This window comes from Chanodichthys erythropterus, chromosome 24 (assembly GCF_024489055.1).
Source record: "Chanodichthys erythropterus isolate Z2021 chromosome 24, ASM2448905v1, whole genome shotgun sequence".
Taxonomy (NCBI): domain Eukaryota; kingdom Metazoa; phylum Chordata; class Actinopteri; order Cypriniformes; family Xenocyprididae; genus Chanodichthys; species Chanodichthys erythropterus.
Window position 1 is genome coordinate 22,451,574 of NC_090244.1, and position 24,902 is coordinate 22,476,475.

The 24,902-nt window shown below is 39.5% G+C and overlaps 1 protein-coding gene across 1 annotated transcript in view; it reads left to right on the plus strand.

Annotated features, from left to right (window-relative positions):
* The first annotated feature begins 6,333 nt into the window (after positions 1-6,333).
* Positions 6,334-24,902, plus strand: part of si:ch211-236l14.4 (SITS-binding protein) — a 47,322-nt gene continuing 28,753 nt past the window's right edge. The window contains exons 1-2 of the mRNA XM_067380415.1: positions 6,334-6,804; positions 8,564-8,735. Of these exons, the coding sequence (XP_067236516.1) occupies positions 6,334-6,804; positions 8,564-8,735 (643 nt within the window). The remainder of the gene's footprint in view (positions 6,805-8,563; positions 8,736-24,902) is intronic.

The following is a 24,902-nucleotide window of genomic DNA, read 5'->3' on the forward strand; positions in this document are numbered from 1 at the left end:
GTGAAACGCATTGGGAACGCAATCCCAACTGTGCCGTACTTCAAATGCTTGTTATGTTAGCTCGACAGTACGGAGGACCCCGGAGTGGAGCCCACATCAAGGTTATAATATTTGATAAATGTGTGCTGGCTTGACCATCCAGCTGCATCACAAACGTCACTCATAGAGACGCCAGACATCAAAGCTCTTGATGCCGCCATACCCCTTGTGGAATGAGCGCGGACGTTAAAGGGAGAGGACTGTCCGACCACTTTATATGCAAGTGAGATGGCCTCAACCACCCACTTGCTCATCCTCTGCTTGGACGCCGGTCCACCTTTATTAGGAGAACCGTAACAGACGAACAATTGCTCTGTTTTACGCCACAGGGCAGCTCTGTGGACATAAGCGTCCAAAGCCCTCACTGGGCAAAGCAGATTTAGTTTTTCCTGATCCGAGGATATAAAAGGAGGAGGATGAAAAGCTTGAAGCACAATGGGACCCGGGACATTGGTGGGGACCTTAGGCACGTAGCCAGGTCTAGCATGAAGAAATGCCCTCACCATTCCAGGAGCGAACTCCAGATACGAGGGGGCCACTGAAAGGGCCTGAAGATCTCCAATTCTTTTTAGAGAAGTAATAGCAAGTAAAAATATCGTCTTTAAAGTCAGAAACTTTGCAGACACCTCCTCCAGCGGTTCAAAGGGAGCCTCAGCTAACCCACGTAGAACCACTGATAAGTCCCAGACCGGGGTCCTTGTGCGCACTGGAGGCCTCAGCCTCAGTGTACCACGGAGGAAGCGTGACACGAGGGGGTCTCGACCGACCGAGGAATCCCCCCCAACATGATAGGCTGATATAGCCGCAACATAAACCTTCAAGGTTGAATAGGATAAGCCCTCCGAGAATTTTTCTTGGAGAAAAGATAGCACAAAGCTGATAGGAGCACGGACAGGGTCCGTTTCATGTTGTCTACACCAGGTAGAGAATAGATTCCACTTATAAGAGTAAAGCTTCCTCGTGGAGGGAGCCCTGGAGCTAAGTATGGTCTCAACAACCTCAGATGAGAGACCAGCTTCTATGAACCTGTCCCCCTCAGAGGCCAGGCCCATAGTTTCCATAGTTCTGGGCGGGGATGTATTATCGCGCCGCCCGCCTGAGATAGAAGATCCCGTCTCAAGGGGAGCTCCATCGGAGCGCCGTCTATCATGGACACCAAGTCCGAGAACCATATGCGGGTCGGCCAGTATGGGGCCACCAGTATCAGGCTGACCCCTTCCTGGCGTACTTTCTCCAGGACTCGTGGGAGCAGAGCGAACGGGGGAAATGCGTACAGACGTAGCCTCGGCCACGTCTGTACCATGGCATCCAGACCCAGGGGTGCTGGATGCGTGAGGGAGTACCAGAGCGGACACTGGGTTGACTCTCCCGAAGCAAACAGGTCTACTTGTGCTTGACCAAAGTTTTTCCAAATGAGATCCACCACTTCTGGATGGAGTCTCCACTCCCCGGGCCTCGGCCCCTGCCTCGACAGGGCGTCCGCCCCCACATTCTGACTCCCGGGGATATAGGCTGCCTTCAACGAAAGCAGCTTCCCCTGAGACCACAGGAGGATCCGACGGGCCAAGTAATTTAGTTGGCGAGACCGTAGACCCCCCTGATGGTTTATATAAGAGACCACTGACATATTGTCTGTGCGGACCAGCACATGATGGTCTCTCAGGTCTGGGAGAAAGTGTTTTAGTGCTAGAAACACCGCCATCATCTCCAGCCGATTTATATGCCAGGAGAGATGATGGTCCTCCCAAAGACCCTGAGCTGAGCGACCGCTCATGATCGCTCCCCAGCCCGTGAGGGAAGCGTCTGTCGTAAGCATTGCGCGACGACCAGAGGCTCCCAACACGGGACCCTGGGACAGGAACCAGGGGTCTTTCCACACGGCTAGAGCACGAAGGCATCGCCGTGTGACTTTGATCATTCGAAAAGGGTTCCCCCTCGGGGAAAACCCCCTGGTCCTGAGCCACCACTGTAGGGGTCTCATATGCAGGAGGCCAAAAGGAATTATGTTGGACGCAGCTGCCATTAGACCCAACAGTTTCTGAAACTGTTTCACAGTGAGAGACTGGCCTAACTTCACCCCTTTTACGGCTGACAGAACAGAGCTCACACGGGCAGGAGTCAGACGTGCCCGCATTATTGTGGAATCCCACATAACACCTAGATAATTGGTGGTCTGAGCCGGTATCAGCACACTCTTCTTGGCATTGAGCCTCAGCCCAAGCCTTTTCATGTGAGACAGAACAACATCTCGATGTTGAACTGCTTGTTGCTCTGAGCGAGCTAGAATCAACCAATCGTCGATGTAATTCAGTATGCGAATGCCCTTGAGTCTCAAAGGAGCCAGGGCTGCATCCACGCACTTCGTGAATGTGCGGGGTGATAATGATAGGCCAAACGGAAGAACCTTGTACTGGTAAGCTTCGCCCCCGAAAGCAAACCTGAGGAACTTCCAATGAGAAGGATGGATGGACACATGAAAGTATGCATCTTTCAAGTCTATCGTCACAAACCAGTCCTCGGACCTGATTTGGGGAATGATCTGTTTGAGTGTAAGCATCTTGAATTTCAGTTTTTGTACAGACTGATTTAACACCCGTAAATCTATGATAGGACGAAGTCCCCCATCCTTCTTTGGAACTATGAAGTAGCGGCTGTAAAAGCCTGACAGCTTGCTGGGAGGAGGAACCCTTTCTATAGCTCCTTTTTGCAAAAGTGTCATAACTTCCTGTTCCATAACCAGAGACTGCTCGGGGGTCACCACTGTGGGAAGGACCCCATTGAATCTGGGCGGGCGAGACCCGAACTGAATTCTGTACCCCTTTTCTATCATGAGCAGCACCCAATTTGATATATTTGGTAGAGTTTTCCATTCTTCTAGAAAATCTACTAAGGGAACCAGTCTCTCGAGACTGGCCTCTGGTGTTTTTTGAGCACTTGGCTCGGCGCTCTGAAACGGCGTGCCGGCAGAAGTCAGCCGAATCAAGTGCAGGCCAACCCTCCTCGGAGGATTGGCGGGGACCCGACGCACACTGGATGGTGAAGATAGCGTGGTCCCCGGAGGGCGCTGGATGGAAGCGGGTGCCAGGTGTTTCAACACCACGCTTCCTCCAGACGGGGGCCGTCCTCCTGGGTCCTGACCCACAGATATCAGGACCGCTTTTTAGAGGCCTTCCGCGCCACAATGACAGCCCGCAGGTCGGTCTTGGGCTGAGAAGGCTTCTGTGCAGCCCGCCCCTGTCCCCAGAATCTACGTGGGGGAGCACGGGCGGCCACACTGATCTTTTGCTGCGCTCTGTGGTGCGCTGAGGAGCTCGTTGCGGGCCGAGACTGCTCCCGCCCAACAGTCTCGGCGGGGATTTTAGACCGGCGGGGGAGGAACCTCTGAAACGCCGCAGATTGTTTCTTGGTCTCCTGGAACCTCTCGACGACAGTTGTAACTGCGTCACCGAAGAGGCCCGCAGGAGACAGCGGCGCGTCCATAAGGGCAGACTTATCTCTGTCCCTTATGTCGGAGAGGTTCAGCCACAAGTGCCTCTCCGTGGCCACCAGGGCTGCCATAGAACGGCCCACTTCCTTAGCCGTCTCCTTGGTGGCACGGAGAGCCAGGTCTGTCGCCATGCGCAGTTCCTGGATGCACTCAAATGTGGCCTCCCCGCTGGCATCTATTTACCCCAGCACTTCAGCTTGATAAGCTTGCAGCAGCGCCATGGTGTGAAGACACGCTGCTGCCTGCCCTGCTGCCGCATAAGCTTTGCCCACCAAGTTAGATGTAGTCTTAAGGGGCTTGGTGGGCAACGTCGGTGCTTTTAGGGACGACGCCGACTCGGGTGAGAGATAGCCCGCGAGCGTCTCTTCAACCCGGGGCATCGCCGCATAGCCACACTGTTTCAGCCCCACGATATTACTATAGACCGAGGTCTGGGGGCTGAGCACTCTATGCTGAACCGGTCTGTTCCAAGATCTAGACACCTCAGTGTGTAGATCCGGAAAGAACGGCAAGCACCGACGTGGAGGTAGTGACCGCGCGGGGAGAAAGCGCTCATCGAGTTTGCTTTTGGGCTTTACATCTCCCCGCTCTGCTTCTGGCCAGCTAATATTTAATTTGGCAACAGCTCTGGCCACTACCTCCATGAGCTCCTCATGTGCAGCGGAAGAGGATGGCGGTTCCTCATCCGCTGCTTCGACACTCATCACGTCAACATCCTCAGATGAAGACAGATGAAGTGCCGATGTCTCTCCCCGAGGGGAAGAAACCGCTGGGCGTGCTTCCACCACGGCAGGAGAGACAGTGGGTCTGGCAGCTAAAGGGAGAGATAGGGCGGGGCCCGTCTCAACCCCCGCTGCCAGATCCATTTGTGAACCCCACGAATGGAGCCTTCGCTCTGCCTCGGCAGCAGCGGGACCCGATCCGCGGGGGACACCAACCGAGGCACCCTCCGCTTTATCAAAGAGTGCCCGGCGAGATCGCAGCACTCTGAGGGTGAGCCTCTCACAATGCACGCAGACAGCTCCCTCGAGAGCTGCCTGCGCGTGCTCAACCCCCAGGCAAATAACACACATATCGTGTGTATCCCCGTCGGGGATAAAGCGAGTACAGGGATGCACACACTTCCTGAATCGCTTGCTGCTTTCATCCGCCATTTCTTACTTTTATATTTGTGTCTTATGGGTGTGTATGTATGTATGTTTGTACTGCACCTCTTGTCCTCAGACAAAGAGAGAGAGAGAGAATGACAAACAATAAGACGCACAACAGCGATCTTTAGACACACACACACTTGTTGCTGCAACTCTTGTCCTCAGACGAAGAGTGAGACCAGAGAAATATATATATATATGGACAGACAACAATAAATAAGACACACGGGATAACATAGAGCGCTTGCTGAAGATAACAGAAGCTAGCGTTCTCTGCATCCGGGCATGCTTTATAGTTTCCTGGTCCGTGACGTCACCCGCCTCTGACGTCTCGTTACACGATTGGTTGGAAACAGGAGTGCTTCAATGACGTTATCATGCAGAAGGTTCCCAATGCGTTTCACGCAGCGTCGATAGTTCCCACGAAAGGGAACTTCTTGTTTTTTTTTTTTTTTTTTGAGTGCAGTAACTATGCCTGTAAGTTTAGCATAATCTTTTATTAATATTTCTTTTTTAAAACAAGTTGTTTTGTTTGTTTATATTTTGCCCACTAAATTCAGTGTGGTAAAATCGATATGCATGTGGCAAGACATACTGTAAACAGAGAGGACTCAATTAGAAATATGATTTAAAAAAAAAAAAAAAGAATATTATAATATATCTATTATTTTTTGTGTATATATTCAAGAAGTAAGGAAACTATTTCAATAATTATTACTTAATGGTTACACCTCTTGACATTTTAATATCATTAAATAAAATGGTATCAGTGTTTTTGAATTAAACCAACATGAAGAGTAGCCTACATTTTTATTTGTCATTGCGTCAGAATGCACAAAATACAACAAACACACAATATAAAATACAGGATATACAATTTAGAGAAACACAAATGTACGGTACACATACGATGCACTGCACAAGTGGAGTGCAACTGTACTGAGGATAATAAAATAAAACCTAATACTGATTAAACATTAATGTATTCCGCTTTCCACTGGTGAAAATTAGAACAAAAGTTTGCGAGTTATACTTGGTGCACCTGCTTAAACAGGACGCTAAAACATTGTGCGCAAGGTTGATGCGTGTTTCTTGCTCATATGCATATGTGAGTCAATCACTCTGCAGGCGCGTCTCCAAATTCCAAGCGCGTGCACTCAGATAGTGAGAATGGGTGATTCACCACACACTGCGCTCTGTCCGGCCCCTGACCGGGGGCCCCAGTAATCGCAAAGCTTGCCTAATCACTTTCTCTTTTACCTTTCTGAAGAAGCTGTATGGAGTTACGTCACACCAGCGCGCAAAAGTGCAGGCCAAGCAAATAAGCTGCTGAGGAGCTATTTGTAGGCATTGCTGCCAAACCCGGGTAAGGCTGCTCACTCTTCTGCGATCAATGCTTTAAACTATTGCACTAGAAGCAGCATGCATTACATTTCTGATTTATTCTGGAATGATTCTGTTTGGAGAACTTGACCTGGATCCGTTGATGACCGGCGGCCGGTGCGCGCAACGACGCAATTAGATCTCATTCACGCGTTACCGTGAAGGACCGGGACATGATGACGATTCTGCATGTTTTAGCAGAAAGATTGTTACTTTTTATCATAACTTTCGATTAGATTTTTTTTTTTTTCTTTTTTTTTTTCTGAAATCACCATGCCACACACTCGCAACAGGAACCCAAGTCCAATCCCAGAGGTGACATGGGACACGGGGTTGAAAGAGATGAACGAGACCTGGAAGGGGGCTATTGCTTGCTTGGGAGTTGCTATCTTTTTTGTCATGACAATTGGGATCATTTATTGGCAAGTTGTGGATCAGCCTAACAAGAACTGGATCCTGAAGGGGAGCTTTAGTGGGCTTATTTGGGAGAGACGGACGCAAACTCTGGTCATACAGACACTGACTGAGGACAAGACTTTTGCAGAGATAGACGTGGAGAACGTGGGGAACACTGATATTGAGGTTCCGTTCGTGAGGAACATGTGCTGGCTTAACAAAACCGAGTTCTGCTACACTTGGGATTCGGTCGCAGAGGTGAAGATATCCCTGGAATCAGAGGAGGACTCAGATACTGAGTGTTACAGTGTAACCTGGACTCCAATTCACTGCCATGTGGATCTTAAGGTAAAATACCACTAGAACTTCACTCTTTTGAAAATGTGTTACAATTAGAACCAAAAGAGTTTTATAGCTTGATGTCATTGAAAACTCTCTCTCTCTCTCTTTCTCTTTTTTTTTTTTTTTTTTTGAACTCCACAAAAATAACTTTGCATTCTCTTTTAAAAACAAAATAATCATACATATAAAATCATTTGAAGAACCTTGTAACATCAATAACTTTTATTCAAAATCTATATACCCAACCCAAGAACCAGGTAAAACTGTTGTGCAGTTACTTTTAAGGGGATTTGGCTTTTAAAAACTTCGAAATTTCTCGCACTGAAACCAAACGATAACTTGAAGTATGTGAAACAAAACACTACATTTTTTGAAAATATATGTAATATGCTAATCAATAACTGATAATGACTGTCCTTGCTAAATAATGTTCGCTATAGTTACCTTCAGCGAACGCGATTTTTGTTCGCTGTTGTTTATTTATCGCGTGATGAAAATACGAACTCTGACTAACATGTAACATCTAATTTTTGTGGATACTAAAATGTTCCAATTTGAATCCTAATTGAAACGTAGGACTACAAAACCCATTTGTTCTCTAAATTGCTTTATCCTCCGCAGGTTCTCGAGTAGGACAATTATTAACTTTTAAGACCCTGTTTTGAAATCCTTTGAGGGGAGGAGGGGATGGGGGGTACCTAAGTATTAATTAAGTGAGTCAGATCACCTAATTTACAAATATTTATATGTAATATGCTAATCAATAACTGATAATGACAGTCCTTGCTAAATAATGTTTGCTAGATACCTTCGGCGAACGCGATTTTTGTTCGCTGTTGTTTATTTATTGCGCGATGAAAATACGATCTCTGACTAACATGTAATCTAATTTTTGTGGATACTAAAATGTTCCAAATTGAATCCTAATTGAAACATAGGCCTACATAACCCATCTATTCTATAAATTGCTTTATCCTCTGCAGGTTCTCGAGTATCATTATCTACTTTTTAGACCCTGTTTTGAAATCCTTATTGGGGGGGTCAGATCCCCTAATATATAAATAATTATTAAGTGGTTTCTTGTTTCACAGTGTCAAATAAGAATATTCATTTTAACATCTGAATAGCTGTTCGCTGCATTTATGTTTATTGAACTTTTTTTAAAAATGTATTATTTAATTAGTGGCTTTTATTTTATGTTAAAGAGTACAGTTGGCTCTCTTCTTCTTCTTCTTCTTCTTATTATTATTATTATTTAATGGAGTTATATTGTTATTAACAAAAACATTACTTTGCCTTCTTACCTGCCGAATACATTTTTAAAGTAAGGTTTAAAGTTCACCAGACTGAAAAGATAATGTATATATACATTTCACAGATATCCGATAAGACAAAGTCTTTCTTTGTTCATCAAGGTTCTAATACAGTTCGGAAGCTTTCTAGTTTAATCCCTTCATTTCCCACATTTCCTACATCAGTAATGCTCTGTCATGTGTTATTTCAGATTTAAACCTAAGAACACATTGTTCAGTCCAATCCATTGACTTTAGATGTTCTGCACCTGTTTTCATGTGTTATGAGAGCCAAAAGCTTCTTAGCTGGATATGCATATCCAGATTTTGCTCAGTTACTGATGAAGACCTTATACAATCTATATGAAGAAACTCAGTCAATAAATAGTACATTCACATGCAATAAACTATCAAGATATGGTATATAAATGAACCGTAATGATACATTTAAGGATAGTTATTCTGTCTCTCAGGATTGTTTTTCCATGGTGAATATTTCGTGGTACGGAGGAGCCAGTGTCCATGCTCTCAACTGGCCGATAAACGATGCCAACATTTCCATGCAGCCCTTCACAGTCAGCGACCTTAGGGACAACCCTTCTGGCTTTGGATCAGTTTTAGAGCGCTACTTCCTGGGATCCTCAGGTAAGCAAAGACGAGCTCTGTGTCACTAACCTCCTCAGCCAAATTTGGCCACCCTGCCCTTTCACACATTGTTGACCAGTCCAAACATGTATTTACTTGTGACTATGTACACAATCCAAAACTGCCTCTGGCCTGAGATCACGGGGACCTACTGTACATAGAGAGTGTAACACAATACGGATGGTTACTTCTGCTTGGTGAAAGATTGCAAAACAAAGGACATCGGACTTGAATATGAACCCATTGGTATTTGTCAGCAGATGCTTGATGTTTATATAGAGCGTTAATTAAGCAAACAATCTCAGAGGCAGATTTAAATAACCATTGTGTTTATGTCTGGCTGTTATTTTTATTGAGGCAGGGTGGGGGATGTTTAGAGAAATGCAGTGAATTCATTTTTTTTTTTACATTTTACTGTTGTAGACTTATTTCAGAATAAATAATGCGCCATGACAACGTGTATGCAGTTTTTGTTTTTTTGTTTTTCTCCAGAAAAAAAAAATATATATATATTTATAATAATTATTAATATTTATAATTAGGGCTGTCAATAGATTACTTAATCGTGATTAATCGCACCATTTCTGTGGTGATCTAAAGATCCTAAAGCGCAGTGGGTGATTTTATTTTTCTTTTGTTGTTTGATTAACATTAAAGGGATAGTTCACCCAAAAATGAAAATTATCCCATGATTTACTCAACCCTCAAGCCATCCTAGGTGTATATGACTATCTTCTTTCAGCCAAACACAATCAAAGTTATATTAAAAAATATCCTGGACGTTCCAAGCTTTATAATGGTAATGAATGGTGTTCAAGATTTTGAAGCCCCCCAAAAAGTGCATCCATCCATCATAAAGTAATCCACACAGCTCCAGGGGTTTAATAAAGGTCTTCTGAAGTGAATCGATGTTTTTTTTTTTTTTTTTTTTTTTTTTGTAAGAAAAATTTAAAACTTTAAAGGTGCCCTAGATTCAAAAATTGAATTTACCTCATCATAGATGAATAACAAGAGTTCAGTACATGGAAATGACATACAGTGAGTCTCAGACTCCATTGTTTCCTCCTTCTTATATAAATCTCATTTGTTTAAAAGACCTCCGAAGAACAGGCGAATCTCAACATAACACCGACTGTCACGTAACAGTCGGGATCATTCATATGTACGCCCCCAATATTTGCATATGCCAGCCCATGTTCCCAACATTATGAAAGGCATTACACAAGGGCAGAACGTCTGGATCTGTGCACAGCTGAAATATTCAGACTAGGTAAGCAAGCAAGGACAATAGCAAACAATGGCAGATGGAGCGATAATAACTGACATGATCCATGATATCATGATATTTTAAGTGATATTTGTGAATTGTCTTTCTAAATGTTTCGTTAGCATGTTGCTAATGTACTGTTAAATGTGGTTAAAGTTACCATTGTTTCTTACTGTATTCACGGAGACAAGAGCCGTCGCTATTTTCATTATTAAACACTTGCAGTCTGTATAATTCATAAACACAACTTCATTCTTTATAAATCTCTCCAACAGTTTAGCATTAGCCGTTAGCCACAGACCATAGCCTCAAACTCATTCAGAATCAAATGTAAACATCCAAATAAATGGTTTAAATGTTCGATGGCACCTTTAAAGATTTTGAATTAATCTCATGCATCCCTATTTATAATATTAATAGACTAAATTTTCATATTCATTCAATATATTTAATAAGTCTTAAGATCCTTATTTGGCAAATTCATTGAGCATGTTTTTAAACCTGCATTTCCAAAGCAGAATTTCTTATCACAGAGTGTTTATTTACACTAAGTGAAAATAGTGTCCCCGGCCCACATAGAATTCAATGTCTTCAGTGGCACAGCAGTAGTGAGTAAGGCTTGCAAACCTAGCATTCAAAATGACGCAGGTTCAAATCTGCCTTTTGCCGAATCGCATTTATTTTCAGTGAAAATTGAAATAATGTTCTAAACGTGGAAATAAACTGTGAACAAGTGTTTAATAATATTAAAAATGGTTATTGAGTAGGGTTAGGGGAAGGTGTAGAGAGGGTTTTTATTCTCCATATAAGGCAGCATCCATTTTAATAAATAGAATCATTTACACTCTATGATATTATTGCATCCTGTTAATGTACAAAAATACTGAGGTGCAAATAGTATCTGCCAATATAAAGTATAGATAGCATCTAATAACTAATTACTCTTATCGCAAAAGTCTGATGCCTTTACATGGTTTAAATAGCTTCTATTGCTATGAAAATATACTAGTTTTACTTAGTGTGCTGCCTTATTATTATTATTATTTATAGTGCACTCCGATTCATGACAAAATGACTTTAATGAACAATTGTTTGAACAATAGTTTCTGGTTTGAATCAGTTTAACCAATCATCAATTAATCTGTCAGGGAGTCTCAAAATTAGACACTTTGTGTTTTAAGATTTGTGAAACGTAAATCACTATCATTAATCACCGGTTGTTGATATGTACAATTAACATCTGGACACAATATTCAATCACACAGCAGAAACCAGAACCACCGTCGACCTTTAGTATAGCACCACGTCAATGCCTCAAGCTGGAAAAAGCTATAAAATTCAAGCTTCCCAGATGCATGTCTCATTATTGACATGTGAAGGAAGTTTGAAACCACCAGGACTCTTCCTAGAATTGACCATCTGGCTAAATGTGGTATTCTAAGAATCTGTAAGGTCAAGAAAGTGACGAAGAGCCTCATGGCCCCTTGTGAAGACCCTCAGATTACCTGTGTAAAGATGGGTGGTCCTGTCACAACCCATCACTACAACACTTCGTCAATCACTTTAAGACGAAGGAGTTCCCAAGCTGTGTTCCATAAAGTGCTAAGTTCCATGAGTTGAATAATAAAAAATGAAATAAAATAATTCTAATTGACGTCAATGTTGCATTAATCAATTAATGAATTAACTTTGAACAATGAATTAAATGATTCTTGAGCTATATATTATGCATCTGACGCTCAAGACCGGATTGGTGAAACAGATGTCAAATGAGTGGTCTGTAATTTTTCTTTTATTTAATTATTTTTTTAATTATTCTTTTTAAAAATGCCTAAAATGAATCCAAGTATTCACAGCGCTGAGCTTTTTCCACATTTTATGTTACAGCCTTACTCCAAAAGGGATTAAATTATTTTCCTAAAAATTCTACAAACAATACCCCATAATATCAACGTGAAAGAAGTTTGTTGAACCTTTGCAAATTTATTAAAAATAAAAAACAAAAAAAATCACATGTACGTAAGTATTCACAACCTTTGCCATGACACTCAAAATTGAGCTCAGGTGCATCCTGTTTCCACTGATCATCCGTGAGATGTTTCTACAACTTGATTGGAGTCTACTTGGAGTGGTAAATTCAGTTGATTGGACATGATTTGGAAAGGCACACATCAGTCTATATCCCACAGTTAACAGTGGATGTCAGAGCACAAACCAAGCATTGAAGTCCAAGGAATTGTCTGTAGACCTCTGAGACAGGATAGTATTGAGGCACACATCTAGGGAAGGGTACGGAAACAATTCTGCAGCATTGAAGGTTCCAATGAGCACAGTGGCCACCATCATCCATATATGGAAGAAGTTTGGAACCACCAGGACTCTTCCTAGAGCAGAAAACTGAGCAATCAGGGGAGAAGGGCCTTAGTCAGAGAGGTGACCAAGAACCCGATGGTCACTCTGACAGAGCTCCATCATTTCTCTGTGGAGAGAGAAGAACCTTCCAGAAGAACAACCATCTCTGCAGCACTCCACCAATCAGGCCTGTATGGTAGAGTGGCCAGAGGGAAGCCACTCCTCAGTAAAGGACACATGACAGCCCGCCTGGAGGACTTTCAGACCATGAGAAACAAAATTCTCTGGTCTGATCAAACAAAGATTTAACTCTTTGGCCTGAATAGCAAGTGTCATGTTTGGAGGAAACCAGGCACCTGGCCAATACCATCCCTACAGTAGTGGCAGCATCATGCTGTGGGGCTGTTATTCAGCAGCAGGAACTGGGAGACTAGTCAGGATCGAGGGAATGTTCAGAGGAATGCAGCAATGTACAGAGACATCCTTGATGAAAACCTGCTCCAGAGCGCTCTGGACCTCAGACTGGTGCGAAGCTTCATCGTCCAACAGGACAATATCTCTAAGCACACAGCCAAGATAACAAAGGAGTGGCTATGGGACAACTCTGTGAATGTCCTTGAGTGGCCCAGCCAGAGCCCAGACTTTAACCCTTTAACATCTCTGGAGAGATCTAAAAGTAGCTGTGCACTGACGCTCCCCATCCATCCTGATGGAGCTTGAGAGGTCCTGCAAAAAAGAATAAGATAAACTGCCCAAAAATAGGTCTGTCAAGCTTGTAGCATCATACTCAAAAGGACTTGAGTCTGTAATTGGTGCCAAAGGTGCTTCAACAAAGTATTGAGCAAAGGCTGTGAATACTTATGTACCTGTGTTTTTTTTGTTTGTTTTTATTTTAATACATTTCCAAAGATTTCAAACAAAACAAAGATTCCATTATGGGGTACTGTTTGTAGTATTTTGAGGAAAATAATGAATTTAATGCTTTATGGAATAAGGCTGTAACATAACAAAATGTGGAAAAAGTGAAGCGCTGTGAACACTTTCCAGATGCACTGTAACTGCTGGTAAAAACAACTTAAACTAAACTGAAACAACAACAAAAACAAAGCATTTCAGTGGATCCCAATAGTACTTTGTAGCAGTCCCACCTTTGCAAATTACTGCTGGTAAAACCGACAAAACCAAGAAAACACAAACCAGTGTCAGGTAAAGATATTTTTAAAAGTAATGCATTAATGCCTCTTTACACCAAAAATGATTACTATAAAGATAACAATAAAGATATAGTTCTAAAAATCATTCTAAATATAAAAGAATAGCAGAGTCCACACCACAGCTAAAACGATAACAATAGAGAAATGATATTGTTGGGAACACTTTCAGAATTTTTTTTTTTTTCCCAGCTGTTGGATGATAAAACAATCAGTATCCGATCTAATTTTAAGGTCTCGCACATTTAAAATGGCAGGCGACATTGTGGAGAATTTAATCGCCGAGGTCCAGAAAAAAACACTACTGTTTGACAAGGCAACCCCCCTTTTCGAGGGTACTTGAAAGAAAATGGATATATGGAAAACAATCGGCCATACCCTCGGAAATAACGGTGAGAAGTATTAACGATGAGATCATTATGCCAGGCTAGCAAACAGTGTAAAGTAAAATTACCTCAGATATCTAGTGCTAGTTTCGACAACATTGTCTTGCTTCCTTTGAAGTTGCAGTGAAAAAGACTAGGCATTGTTTTTATCGCACTATATTGACTTTGTCAGCTAAATTTACTGTTAGATCAGAACGATTACACTAGCTATTCACTCGAAACATAGCATGCTGAGGACATCTGCTGGTTAAAGCTGTGTAAATGCAACAAGAACAGCAAAAACATGTTGTGCACACTTTGAAACCGCAACGCACAGGCTTAGAATAAACAGACCGTTGTTGTTCGTTGGTGTGGACGCAAATATATTTTTCCTTCTTTACAATATTGTCTTACTCCCTAAAAAAGTAACTAGTCGCATTACATAGTTTTTATGGAAAGCAATGTGTTACATTACTTTTGAGTTACTTTTTCTCACCTGGGCTAGGCTTGCTTGTTTGTTTTTCAATAACAAAAAAGTTATTTTTTGGCAAATGTAAAAGCCCTTTCACACCAAAAGTGAAATAAATAAGCCTCAGGCTGAAGGAAATGCAAATTCACGCCTGTACAGTAGAGGGCGCAGTTCAAACCATGGGAAAACAAAAGTAACGTGTGTTACTTATTTGAAAAAGTAATAGATATTTTATAAATTTAAAAGCAATGGGTTATGTTAGTTACTTGAAAAAAGTAATCAGATTACGTAACTCACATTACTTGTAATGCATTACCCCCAACACTGGTAATAACATTGCCCAACACTGTTGGTAAACAGCTGCCACTGTACTTACATTCATGGTGCAAACATACTACTTCTTGTGTTTTGTACTAGGTTTGATATATGTTCAGTAAATGGTTAAAAACGTCGCCGAAGGGGTGTTGCAATGACCCCTTCGGACCACCACTCTTGTAATGAGAGGCTTGTGTGGGTGAGCAGCTGGTCTCTAAACACGGTTACAACTCAAAGCCGAGACACTCTCACACAGCACCTCGTCACCCGCACACAATCCAGCAATTAATAACTCGATTTACTCAACACAGTCACGCTGCTTTTTTCGTGCAGGCTCATTGTTTGCACCCACTTCGGTGTCTTCCAACTTTGTGTGTGAGCTTTCAGCAGCTGAAAGGTGAAAGGGGTAATCTGCGTCCCAGACGGCTGAACAGAATTAGATTAAAGCGAAAGGGCATGCCATCAGCTAAGGACATAATATTCATCATGTGACACAAACAAAGGCCTTTTATGATTTCCTAGATCATTATTTGCACAGGCCCAGCAAGAGTTATGTAACGCCGTGAGCAGTTTAACCGAAACAGTCGTATGATTTTAATCCCTTTTCCACCTCGCTAGAGGACGGCCTTGATTTTGGAGATACCTCCCAAGCCCCTTTCCAATCGGCTCACTTTTAAGACAGAAATGTTGAGCTTCCTGCCAATGCAGCTGTCTTGCGTTGCCAAGTTACCAGAGACATATCATGGTATATAATGCCCAGTGGCATAACAATGACAGTCATGTTGGCTCAGATTTGTAAGGCGACCCAGCAGCTGCCTGTGGCCGCAGCTCTCAGCTTCTATTGGTCGGCGATGTGTTGATAATGGATATAATTGTTTTTCCTGAGTTGCCGCTCTGCAGCCAAAAGGCATGTTGTTGTGCAGGCCTGTAAAACGAGCCCCTGGTGACCCAAGGCAAACCCAAAGGTAAACTTTTCAGAACTGTATATTTACATTTAGGCCTTGAAATCAGATAGTGGTAAACAGGTTGGTGATGTGGGGATTCGGTCATGCGATGTCTGTCAAATAGCTTTGTCCACTTTGTTGATGAGAGACATTATTGAAGTGTCCAGGCAAGTTATGTCCAGTCCAAAACGATGACCGAATCGTCTCTTAAAGAGACGGGGACATATTTAGATTTTGCTAGTTTCCAAGTAATGATTGTCCTTCCTTGTTCATGTGTTAGCTTGGCCAGCTATACGCTAATGATGAGCCATATATCCTGTACATATGTATATATGTGTGTGTGTGTGTGTGTGTGTGTGTGTGTACAGTATATGTTTCTACTATTCATTGTTGAAATATAGAAATTTAAATGGTGGCAGCAACATATTGTTTTCAACAAAATTACACTTGCATGTTTACATTTTGTATTTGGCAAATCAAAATCAGACATTTGTGAATGATACAATAGTTTTAGTTTCGATAACTTGAAAATGGAACAAAATAGGACTGAAGCTCAAGCATTTGACTATGCGGTTGCTTGGGTTTTGTGGGTGGTTGATAATGTATATACTTGCTAGCTTACACTCTAAAAAGCAATGGGTTAAAAACAACCCAATTTGGGTTGTTTTTAACCCAAGGGCTGGGTAAATATAGGACAGAACACATGTTGGGTTAATTTTACCAAGCTAATTTGGTTGTTTATTTAACCCAGCATTATGGATTGATTTAACCCAGCATAATACTGCACACAACCACTGGTTTGCATAATAGTTCCTTTATTTTTTATCATATTTTATAGTATATCATATTTTAAATAGTTTTTAATATATATTGCCTACATTTAAGTTTGTTTAACAAATATTATAAGTAAAAATTTAATATTTAGAAGTATAATCAACCAGTCCCTGTTGTCCTGTTTCCACCATAATGGCACTAGATCTCATGCCGGAGATGGCTCGTGTTCGTCGGGCAAACCAATAACTTCAGACTGCCGCACTGCGTTTCACTCATAGCCGAAAAATACTGTGACTGGCTCCATAATCTGTCCATAAATAATCAGTGTACAGCTTTGAGTACATATTTTATTATTCTACGTATTTATATTCTGTATCTTTTTGAATCAAATCATAAAATTTTATGCAAGGCATCAGGCGTTTCTATCATGCGAAAAGACCGATGCAACACTTGTTTAGGTGATTCACATTGCACCCCTGTATGTTGCTTTGCATAAAATTAAACGATATTCAGAACAATAACGAATTTTTAGATAAAATAAAATGTACACAAACCTGTTTTTTACCAAATACATGCACCAATTTGACGGAGCTTCACTGCTCTCTCCTGAAGAGGTTGCAAAAAAACTACGATAAATAACTCGTCTGACCCACAATCTGGGTAACACAAAAACTACCCAAACACTGGAAAAATAACCCAAAAGGCTTAAACCAGGACTTGGGTAGAAAATTGTATTTAACCCTTAAATGCATGACTGTTTCGCCAATCATTCTTACATATTCGGGTCGTTATCGACCCGGATCAATATCTAACATGGAAGGATCTCTACCTGTGGTGATAATATAATATATTATAACATAATATAATATAACTCCTCTGATATTAGAGAAAAAATTACAGAAGAATAAAATAAATCGTATTTTGTTACCTTTTGGAACTTGAAAGGGCTCAGTTTGAGCAGATGTTTTATGCCATCACCACTGTCCTCATCAGAGCTCATTTCCCAGTAAATTCAGCAAATAATGGGCTAGTTTTATGTTTGAGGTCACGAATATGAGCCCATTCGCGATCTCAAACGTATTCTCAAAACTATATAATTTTCAAAATCTTTAAAATCAACATTTCTATCGCTAACAGCTTCACCAGATCCATCCAGTAACAGTTACAGTCATATTTGATTGCGTTCAGTACTTGTTTTTCAGTAAATCGCTGAGCCATTTCATGTTGTTATTATTATTTCGTTTTCTGTCTGAATGAGTCGTCACTTCAACATTGTGTATCAGACACTGCCACCTTGTGGAATAAAGGTGAATTGCACGTATTCCATCATCTAAGATTAAATTATTGTTGTGCATAAAAATATATATACACTCATACACACCTCGGGTCGTTTGTGACCCTATACAATTTTTACAAAAAATTCTATATACAAGTGACTGTTAATAAGTATTCATCAACAAATCATTAATTCAAGAGATTCGTTCAAAAACTCTAAATCAAGTGAAGTCTTTATGGGTGAGTCATTGAATCATACATTCAACCTGATTTTTAAAAAAAATAATCAATTCAAATTAATTTAATTTTTTAAATGGACTGAAGCAATTAACATTTTGTCAAAATCTCTAGTAAATATCGTTATTTTGTTAAGTTGTCTATTCAGAATCATGGGAGAATCGTGAATGTTCATCCACTAACTAATAGTGAATGTGAGCTGTAATTAAACCATCTTGAGACAAGGTTAGTTTTACTCTAATTTAAAAATAAATAAATTGAGTGATTCTCAATTTATCCAGAATGGTGCAGCTCTAGACTGAAGTCATGTTGATTGGCAATCAAAGTAAAAAATGTTGTATGCGTCCAGAGTTCAGACGCTTTGAGTTTTACTCTTCAAAAGCTTGGAGGCCCCTTTCTTAAGGTGTGTATAACATGGAATCTGCACAGAGGGGAATAAATAACTGTCATTTGCTGACGTTTAAGAGACTTTTGGCTTGAGTTATGAGCAAGGTGGGTTCTACAGAAGTTGAAAAAGAGGGGGAGCAGCCTCTTATTTTTAGAATAATTCCCCACGGTAACTACTACCAGCTTTCCTGAAATATTTTCCACTCTGTCTTTAAAGCAAAGATGAATAACAGCAACCCATCTCACTTTTTTTTTCACCTAATATGGCCTGGATGGGAGCAGAGAGTGGAACAATTTTTTAACAATAAATGAATGATTCTTGCAAATGCTTAGGGCTATTTCATATAAATTGTGTCAATTAATAATAAAAGTGTATCATATAATTTGATAGAAGGATAATTACAGATAGGATGAAAAAAATAAACATGTAGTTTTTAACATTTTTTATATATATATTTTGCATTCTACAGAAGAAAGAAAGCCTTACATGTTTGGAACGACATGTTGGTGAGTAAATGATGACAGAATTTTCATTTCTGCATGAACTGGCCCTTTAAGAAAACATATGCAAAATCTTATGCCGAACAGTCTGGCTTCTTTCCTTCACTTGGCAAAGTCTCTGGCAGGTACGATACTTAGCAGACCTTACACCCTTACACGCTATTATTTATAAACACTAGCCACGACAGCAACCTTCATATCTCTCCAAGTCTAATCTGCAGTGATAAATAGAGGGAACTGGTAAAGTTTGCCAAATAATCTATCTTATTTAAGAGAGGTTTCTCTCTGAGTCTCTCAGTATAAAAGGGAAAAGGAAACTAACGAGACAATAACTTTTGATGGGGAACAAAATTCCATTCAGAGTCGGTAACTGGGTTTTACACAGTTCAAGAAGAAATATTAATATTAATGTGCAAATAATCATCTGAGAATATTGAGGTAGGCAACCCATTTAGATTTCATTTGTCTATTTAATGTAGGAACAAGCATAACATGCTTAGTTTTGTTCAAGCTTTATTTATTAGTTTTATTTAAGCTTTTTGGGTACAAATCCCATTTTTTTTTATGTAAGAACTATTAGAAATGTTATATAAACTATTTACTACACTGTAAAAAAAAAAAAAAAAAATCAAAGTTATGATTAAAGCAAAGATTACTGCAGTATGTAAGAAAATATCGATGGTCCACTTTAGATATTCTCTCATTAGTGTATTAGTAGACTGTCTGCTTAAAGGATTAGTTCACGTTCAAATAAACTTTTCCTGATAATTTACTCACCCCCATGTCATCCAAGATGTTTATGTCTTTCTTTCATCAGTCGAAAAGAAATTAAGGTTTTTGATGAAAACATTGCAGGATTTTTCTCCTTATAGTGGACTTCAATAACCTCTAAATTGTTGAAGGTCAAAATTACAGTTTCACTGCAGCTTCAAAGAGCTTTAAACATTACCAGATGAGGAATAAGGGTCTTATCTAGAGAAACGATCGGTCATTTTCGAAAAAAATACAACCGTATATGCTTTATAAACACAAATATTTGCCTATATAAATGCTTCCGCTTTCCGTATTCTTCAAAAAGCTTACGCTGTATGTCCCACGCCTTCCCAATTCAACTTACGGAATGAACGCAGTGCCAGTTTGTAACTATTTGTACTAGCAATTGTACTAGCAATTTAAAAGTAATTAAAAAATATTAACAGCATTACATTTTTTATTTACTTGATGCCCACCTGTTACCACAATTTTTACACATATTACAATGTTGACAAGCTATTGTACAAAAAAACACACATTTTTTACATTTTCCCATTTCACCATTTATGCAAACTTGGAAACTTTGTATATATGTCTAAATTGAGTCTAAATTGTCCCCCCAAAAAATGACATTGTCAAATTATCAAATTATTTTACATAAAGCATTATTGTACATGCTATGTCTAACTGTTAACCCTATAACGTCGTTTTTTTACATGCCTTCTGTCATCTAACTGATTGTTTTTTAGCAGTTAAAAGGCCTTTTAGTATAATTCTACAAAATGTCCACCTTCAGCTCGTGGCTCACGTGTCTTTTTGCTGTGAAATTTTTACTGATTTTTAAGTAAACATAAGAATAACTCATATTATATAGTAATATTTCAAGATGAACACTTACTGGACAAGCAAAGTAGGTTGATTATTCATGCATCATTTTTTAGACAAATCATGATAAAAAATATGATACATTAGGCTTTTGAGGAACACTTATTTGTTTGTCTTTCACTCATTGTTTGCATTGAATTTTAGGTTTTGTCCCCCACAATTAAAGCTACAGAGTTTTGACCAACTAAGCATCAATATCATCTTATTAAGACATATTGTCCCCTTGGAATTATAATGTTCTATCTGCGTTCTGAGCAGTTTCCATTTAGCAAAAACTATTTGGGGAACAAGTTTCTTTCAAACATGAAAATGACAGGGACCCTAAATGTATTCTAAATATACAATATCAAAATCTTCAAAATTTGTAAGTGGGGATTTTTGGAACTGTTCAAATGCAGATAGAAGCTTCTAATTCTAAAAAAAAAAAAAAAAAAAAAAAAAAAAATTTTTGCTTTGAATTATAAGGTTCTATCTGCCAAAAAATTAATTGAAGCAATAATTTTCAAGAAACACAAACAGTTTGCTTATAATTTGTTTTAAAACATAAAATTAGTGTTGTAACAATATGTTGACGTGCATGAGAAAGCTAAATGTAATTGTTTTTCTGACATTTATTTCATATTTTAAATGAATAACTTTTTCTTGATCAAGTTAAGCATAAACTTTTCTCCAATGCAGATGTTAAATTTAGGTAGGAATATGAATATTCAACACATTATTGCAGGAACCATTTAAGTTTAATTTTCCTTTTGTTTAAACAGAAAACAGCTACTGTAATACATCTGACCTGGACTTTATTCCACAGAAAGTGAGACAGGTAAATGTCTTTCTCTCTAGACATCAGTATTTCTGAAATAACATGCTAACGTTTATTGTTGTAATTAAAACCCCATCAGTTCAATTATTGACTATTTGACCTTTGGGGCTTAATTACGGAAGAGGATTAGGGCCAAGCAATAATAAAAAAATAAAACCATCTCGACATTAAAGTTGTTTAATTTCGAGAAAAAAAAGCCGAAATTAAATGTTGAGAATAAACTCGTTAAATTACGAGAAAAGACTCGTTAAATTTTGAGAAAAATGTTGAGATAAATTGTTGAGAATAAAGTCATTAAATTATGACAAAAAAATTGTTAAATTAAGAGAACAAATTTGTTAAATTACGATTTTTTTCTCATAATTTAACAAATTTGTTCTCGTAATTTAACAACTTTTTTCTCGAAATTTAACAACTTTAATCTCGAGATGTTTTTTTTTTTATTATTGCTTGGCCCTAATTCTCTTCCATACTTAATATTGTAAAAGACATTTTAAGACTAAAAAACTGCAAGAAAACAGGCAATGTCTCAGCAAAAGTGTTTAACAGGTGTTTAATAAACACTGAAAAATGTTTCACTGACTATATATTATTAAAAGATATTTCACATTTAAATTACTTCAACTATGCAACAACTCAGTTTTTACCAACAATGTAAAATTTAATATTTCATCTCACTTAATGTAGTATACACTTTAATCCAGCATGCCATAGCGTAGAGCTTTATAGCTATACAACTCAATTCAAGCACACAGGATGGATCAAGGTTAAAACATAACCTAATATATACATAACTTTCCCTAATATGACAATGATATGACTGGAAATAAGCAAATAGACTACAAAAACCGGACCTATCCTCTTAATAGTGCTGCTGGCTAGGGTGGTGTCTAACTGAAAACAACTCCTCAGCAAACAGATACAGCAAAACACACAAAAAGTCTGTAATTCCCTGGAATTTGGGCTACTGTCATTGACAAGATCCTAAATAACATAGTCCATCATGAGGTTTCTAATAAACATCGCGTTGTGTGAAATTATTTAGTCTTCTCTTCACTGATTTAAGTTGCGTCCCAAATGACGCACTATACACTATGCACTTATACACTATGTACTTGTGCACTATGCACTCATCCATGTAGTGCGTGAATTGTATAAGGTTATTTTGTCATTTAACATCGGAGTTTGATAACCCCTCCCCCTCCACTACGTAATTAAAGCTGCGACAGTTCCAACATTCCACACTTCATTTTTTCCGTTAATTAAATGCATCATCCGGGTATTTAAAGTGCACTTTTTCTTTTTGGAATTTTCAGTGTGAACGCACTACTCGCACTATTTATACTTAAAAACGTCATAGAATAGTGCATAAGTATGGAATTGGGACGCACCTTTAGTGTTTTTCTGTGCTCTCTTCCGCTATCGCGGCGACATGATAGAATGCTGATCCTGATTGGTCCTCGTGTGTGCATTCGAAGTGCTGATTGGCTCACGCAGATAGAACCTTATAGAACCAGGTTAGACTGTGACTTTGTAGATAGAACCTTTTTCTAAAAAAAGTACCAAAATGTATTTGTAAAGTACCAACATTTAAAAAAAGAAACATCACATAATTTAAATAAGTTGTCATAGAATATGAATATGTGAATAACTCAATTTTGACCAAATTTCAGATAGAACCTTATAATTCCAAGGGGACAAGATTATTGGGAGATATTGAGTGACAACTGATATTTATATGCATTTTTATGTAAGTAGTCTGTTATACTGTTATAAAGATCTGACTGATTAATTTACATTACAAGCTATCAGAATTTCAGCTTACTTTTTGGCCATATAAATATCAGCAACTGCACCAAATTTCTTGTCTGGCTATCACCAGACCAATGCTCAATTTAAAACTGAACACTGGTCTGGGGAGTTTGCTATGTATTCTCTACTGCACAAGAGGCGTGATCAACGAGCATTATTCACGCAATTGGATAGTCCTTCAACCAATCAGATCAATGATCCGGGTGACGTACTTTGCAGAGCGACGCGAAAACTCCAGACACGTTTAGTTTGTAGCATTGATCAGCGGTTTGCAGAAGCAGCAATGGCATCGAGCGATTTTTGCAGGTTGTGCAAAAAAACATGAAAGTGATCGATATTTACACCCACTCGAGCAATTTGTTTGCTAAACTAAAGAAGTCATTCAGCATCATCGAGAGGTTAGAAGGAATTGGATTGACAGTCGTGCTTGCCGTCACTTCTCTATCGTCATCGTGTTATACCCGCCAATAGCGAGCAAGGTGGATAAAGCCAGTCTGTGATTGGTTCCCGCAAAAGTGTAAGAGAAGCAGTAGAAATGAATGTACGGGTTTCCAGACTGAGTTGCCAGACGAAATCAAATCACCGGCAGGCTGGGTTTACCCAGTCTACCAAATTGCATATTTTTACTTATTTTGGGCCTCTGAATAAAACCCTGATGTATCAAATATTACAGTCAACAGAGTATTTTAGACTTTATTATATTTTGTCTAAAGGTTCAATAAACTGTTCCATTTAAAAAAAAAAAAGTTTTTTTTCTGATTTAATGTAGGCTTAAATGGTTAATTCATTATAGTTATCCCATAATTTACTCACCCTCAAGCCATCCTAGGTGTATATGACTATCTTCTTTCAGCGATGGGTTTTTGTAAGAAAAATATCCATATTTATAACTTTATAGACTGTAATAACTTGCTTCCAGTAAAGTCGGTCCACACGTTCACAAGAGAGTAAAATTCCGGCGTATGACGTAGGATGTAGGAGTAGCGTAAAGGCTCAAACTAACTTCTTTTTCGTTCTTCGTTTAGGGGTAAAACTAAGTTTGAAATTCGTGCCCAACGATATACTGTAAACGAACATCTGACGCCGCCAACACTGCTGAAAGCGACCCTTGGATGAATATGTAAATATGTGCCATGCATTTTCTTCTCAGTAACAAAATAAACACAACAAAATTGAAAACAGAAAGCATTTATTATAGAAAGCATAAGAAAAGCATCTGATCATAACAGCATGGGAATGTTAGCACGAGCTCTGCAAAGTAGCACTCCAGTCACGTCATGTCTTCATAAAGCACTTTCTTCAATAGATTGCTTAAAATCAAGCAGCTTTACAGTATCAATCATGAAAAGCAGTGTTAGTGCCTCATTTGTTTACAAGCACAACTTCATTTTGTACTATAAAGCAGCCCTCCAGTGTGTTCATGTTTTCACTCGCGGAGATCTTACCTTACTGAACTCAACAGATCAAATGAATCAGAGACGCGGTCCACGCGAGTGAAGGCGGAGCCTCAGCACACACCTCCTGTTACGTTATTGTAACTGACCAATGGTAGTACTAAGGTGTTTTGGTGCTGGAACGAACTTTTCCTGAAAGTTTGCCTTGGCAAGCTGTTTCAAACTTCCAAAAAGAACACAAAACGAACTTCGTTTTGGCCTGATTTTGTTCGAAATGACGTAACATCAGTTCTTTCTTCGATTTCGTTTGAAGTATACCGGGGCCTTAAGCTTAGGTGAGAATAGACGCCGCTTGCGCTTCAAACAAATAGAGCTGGGCAACAAATTCAAGCTCTTCCAACATTTCTCT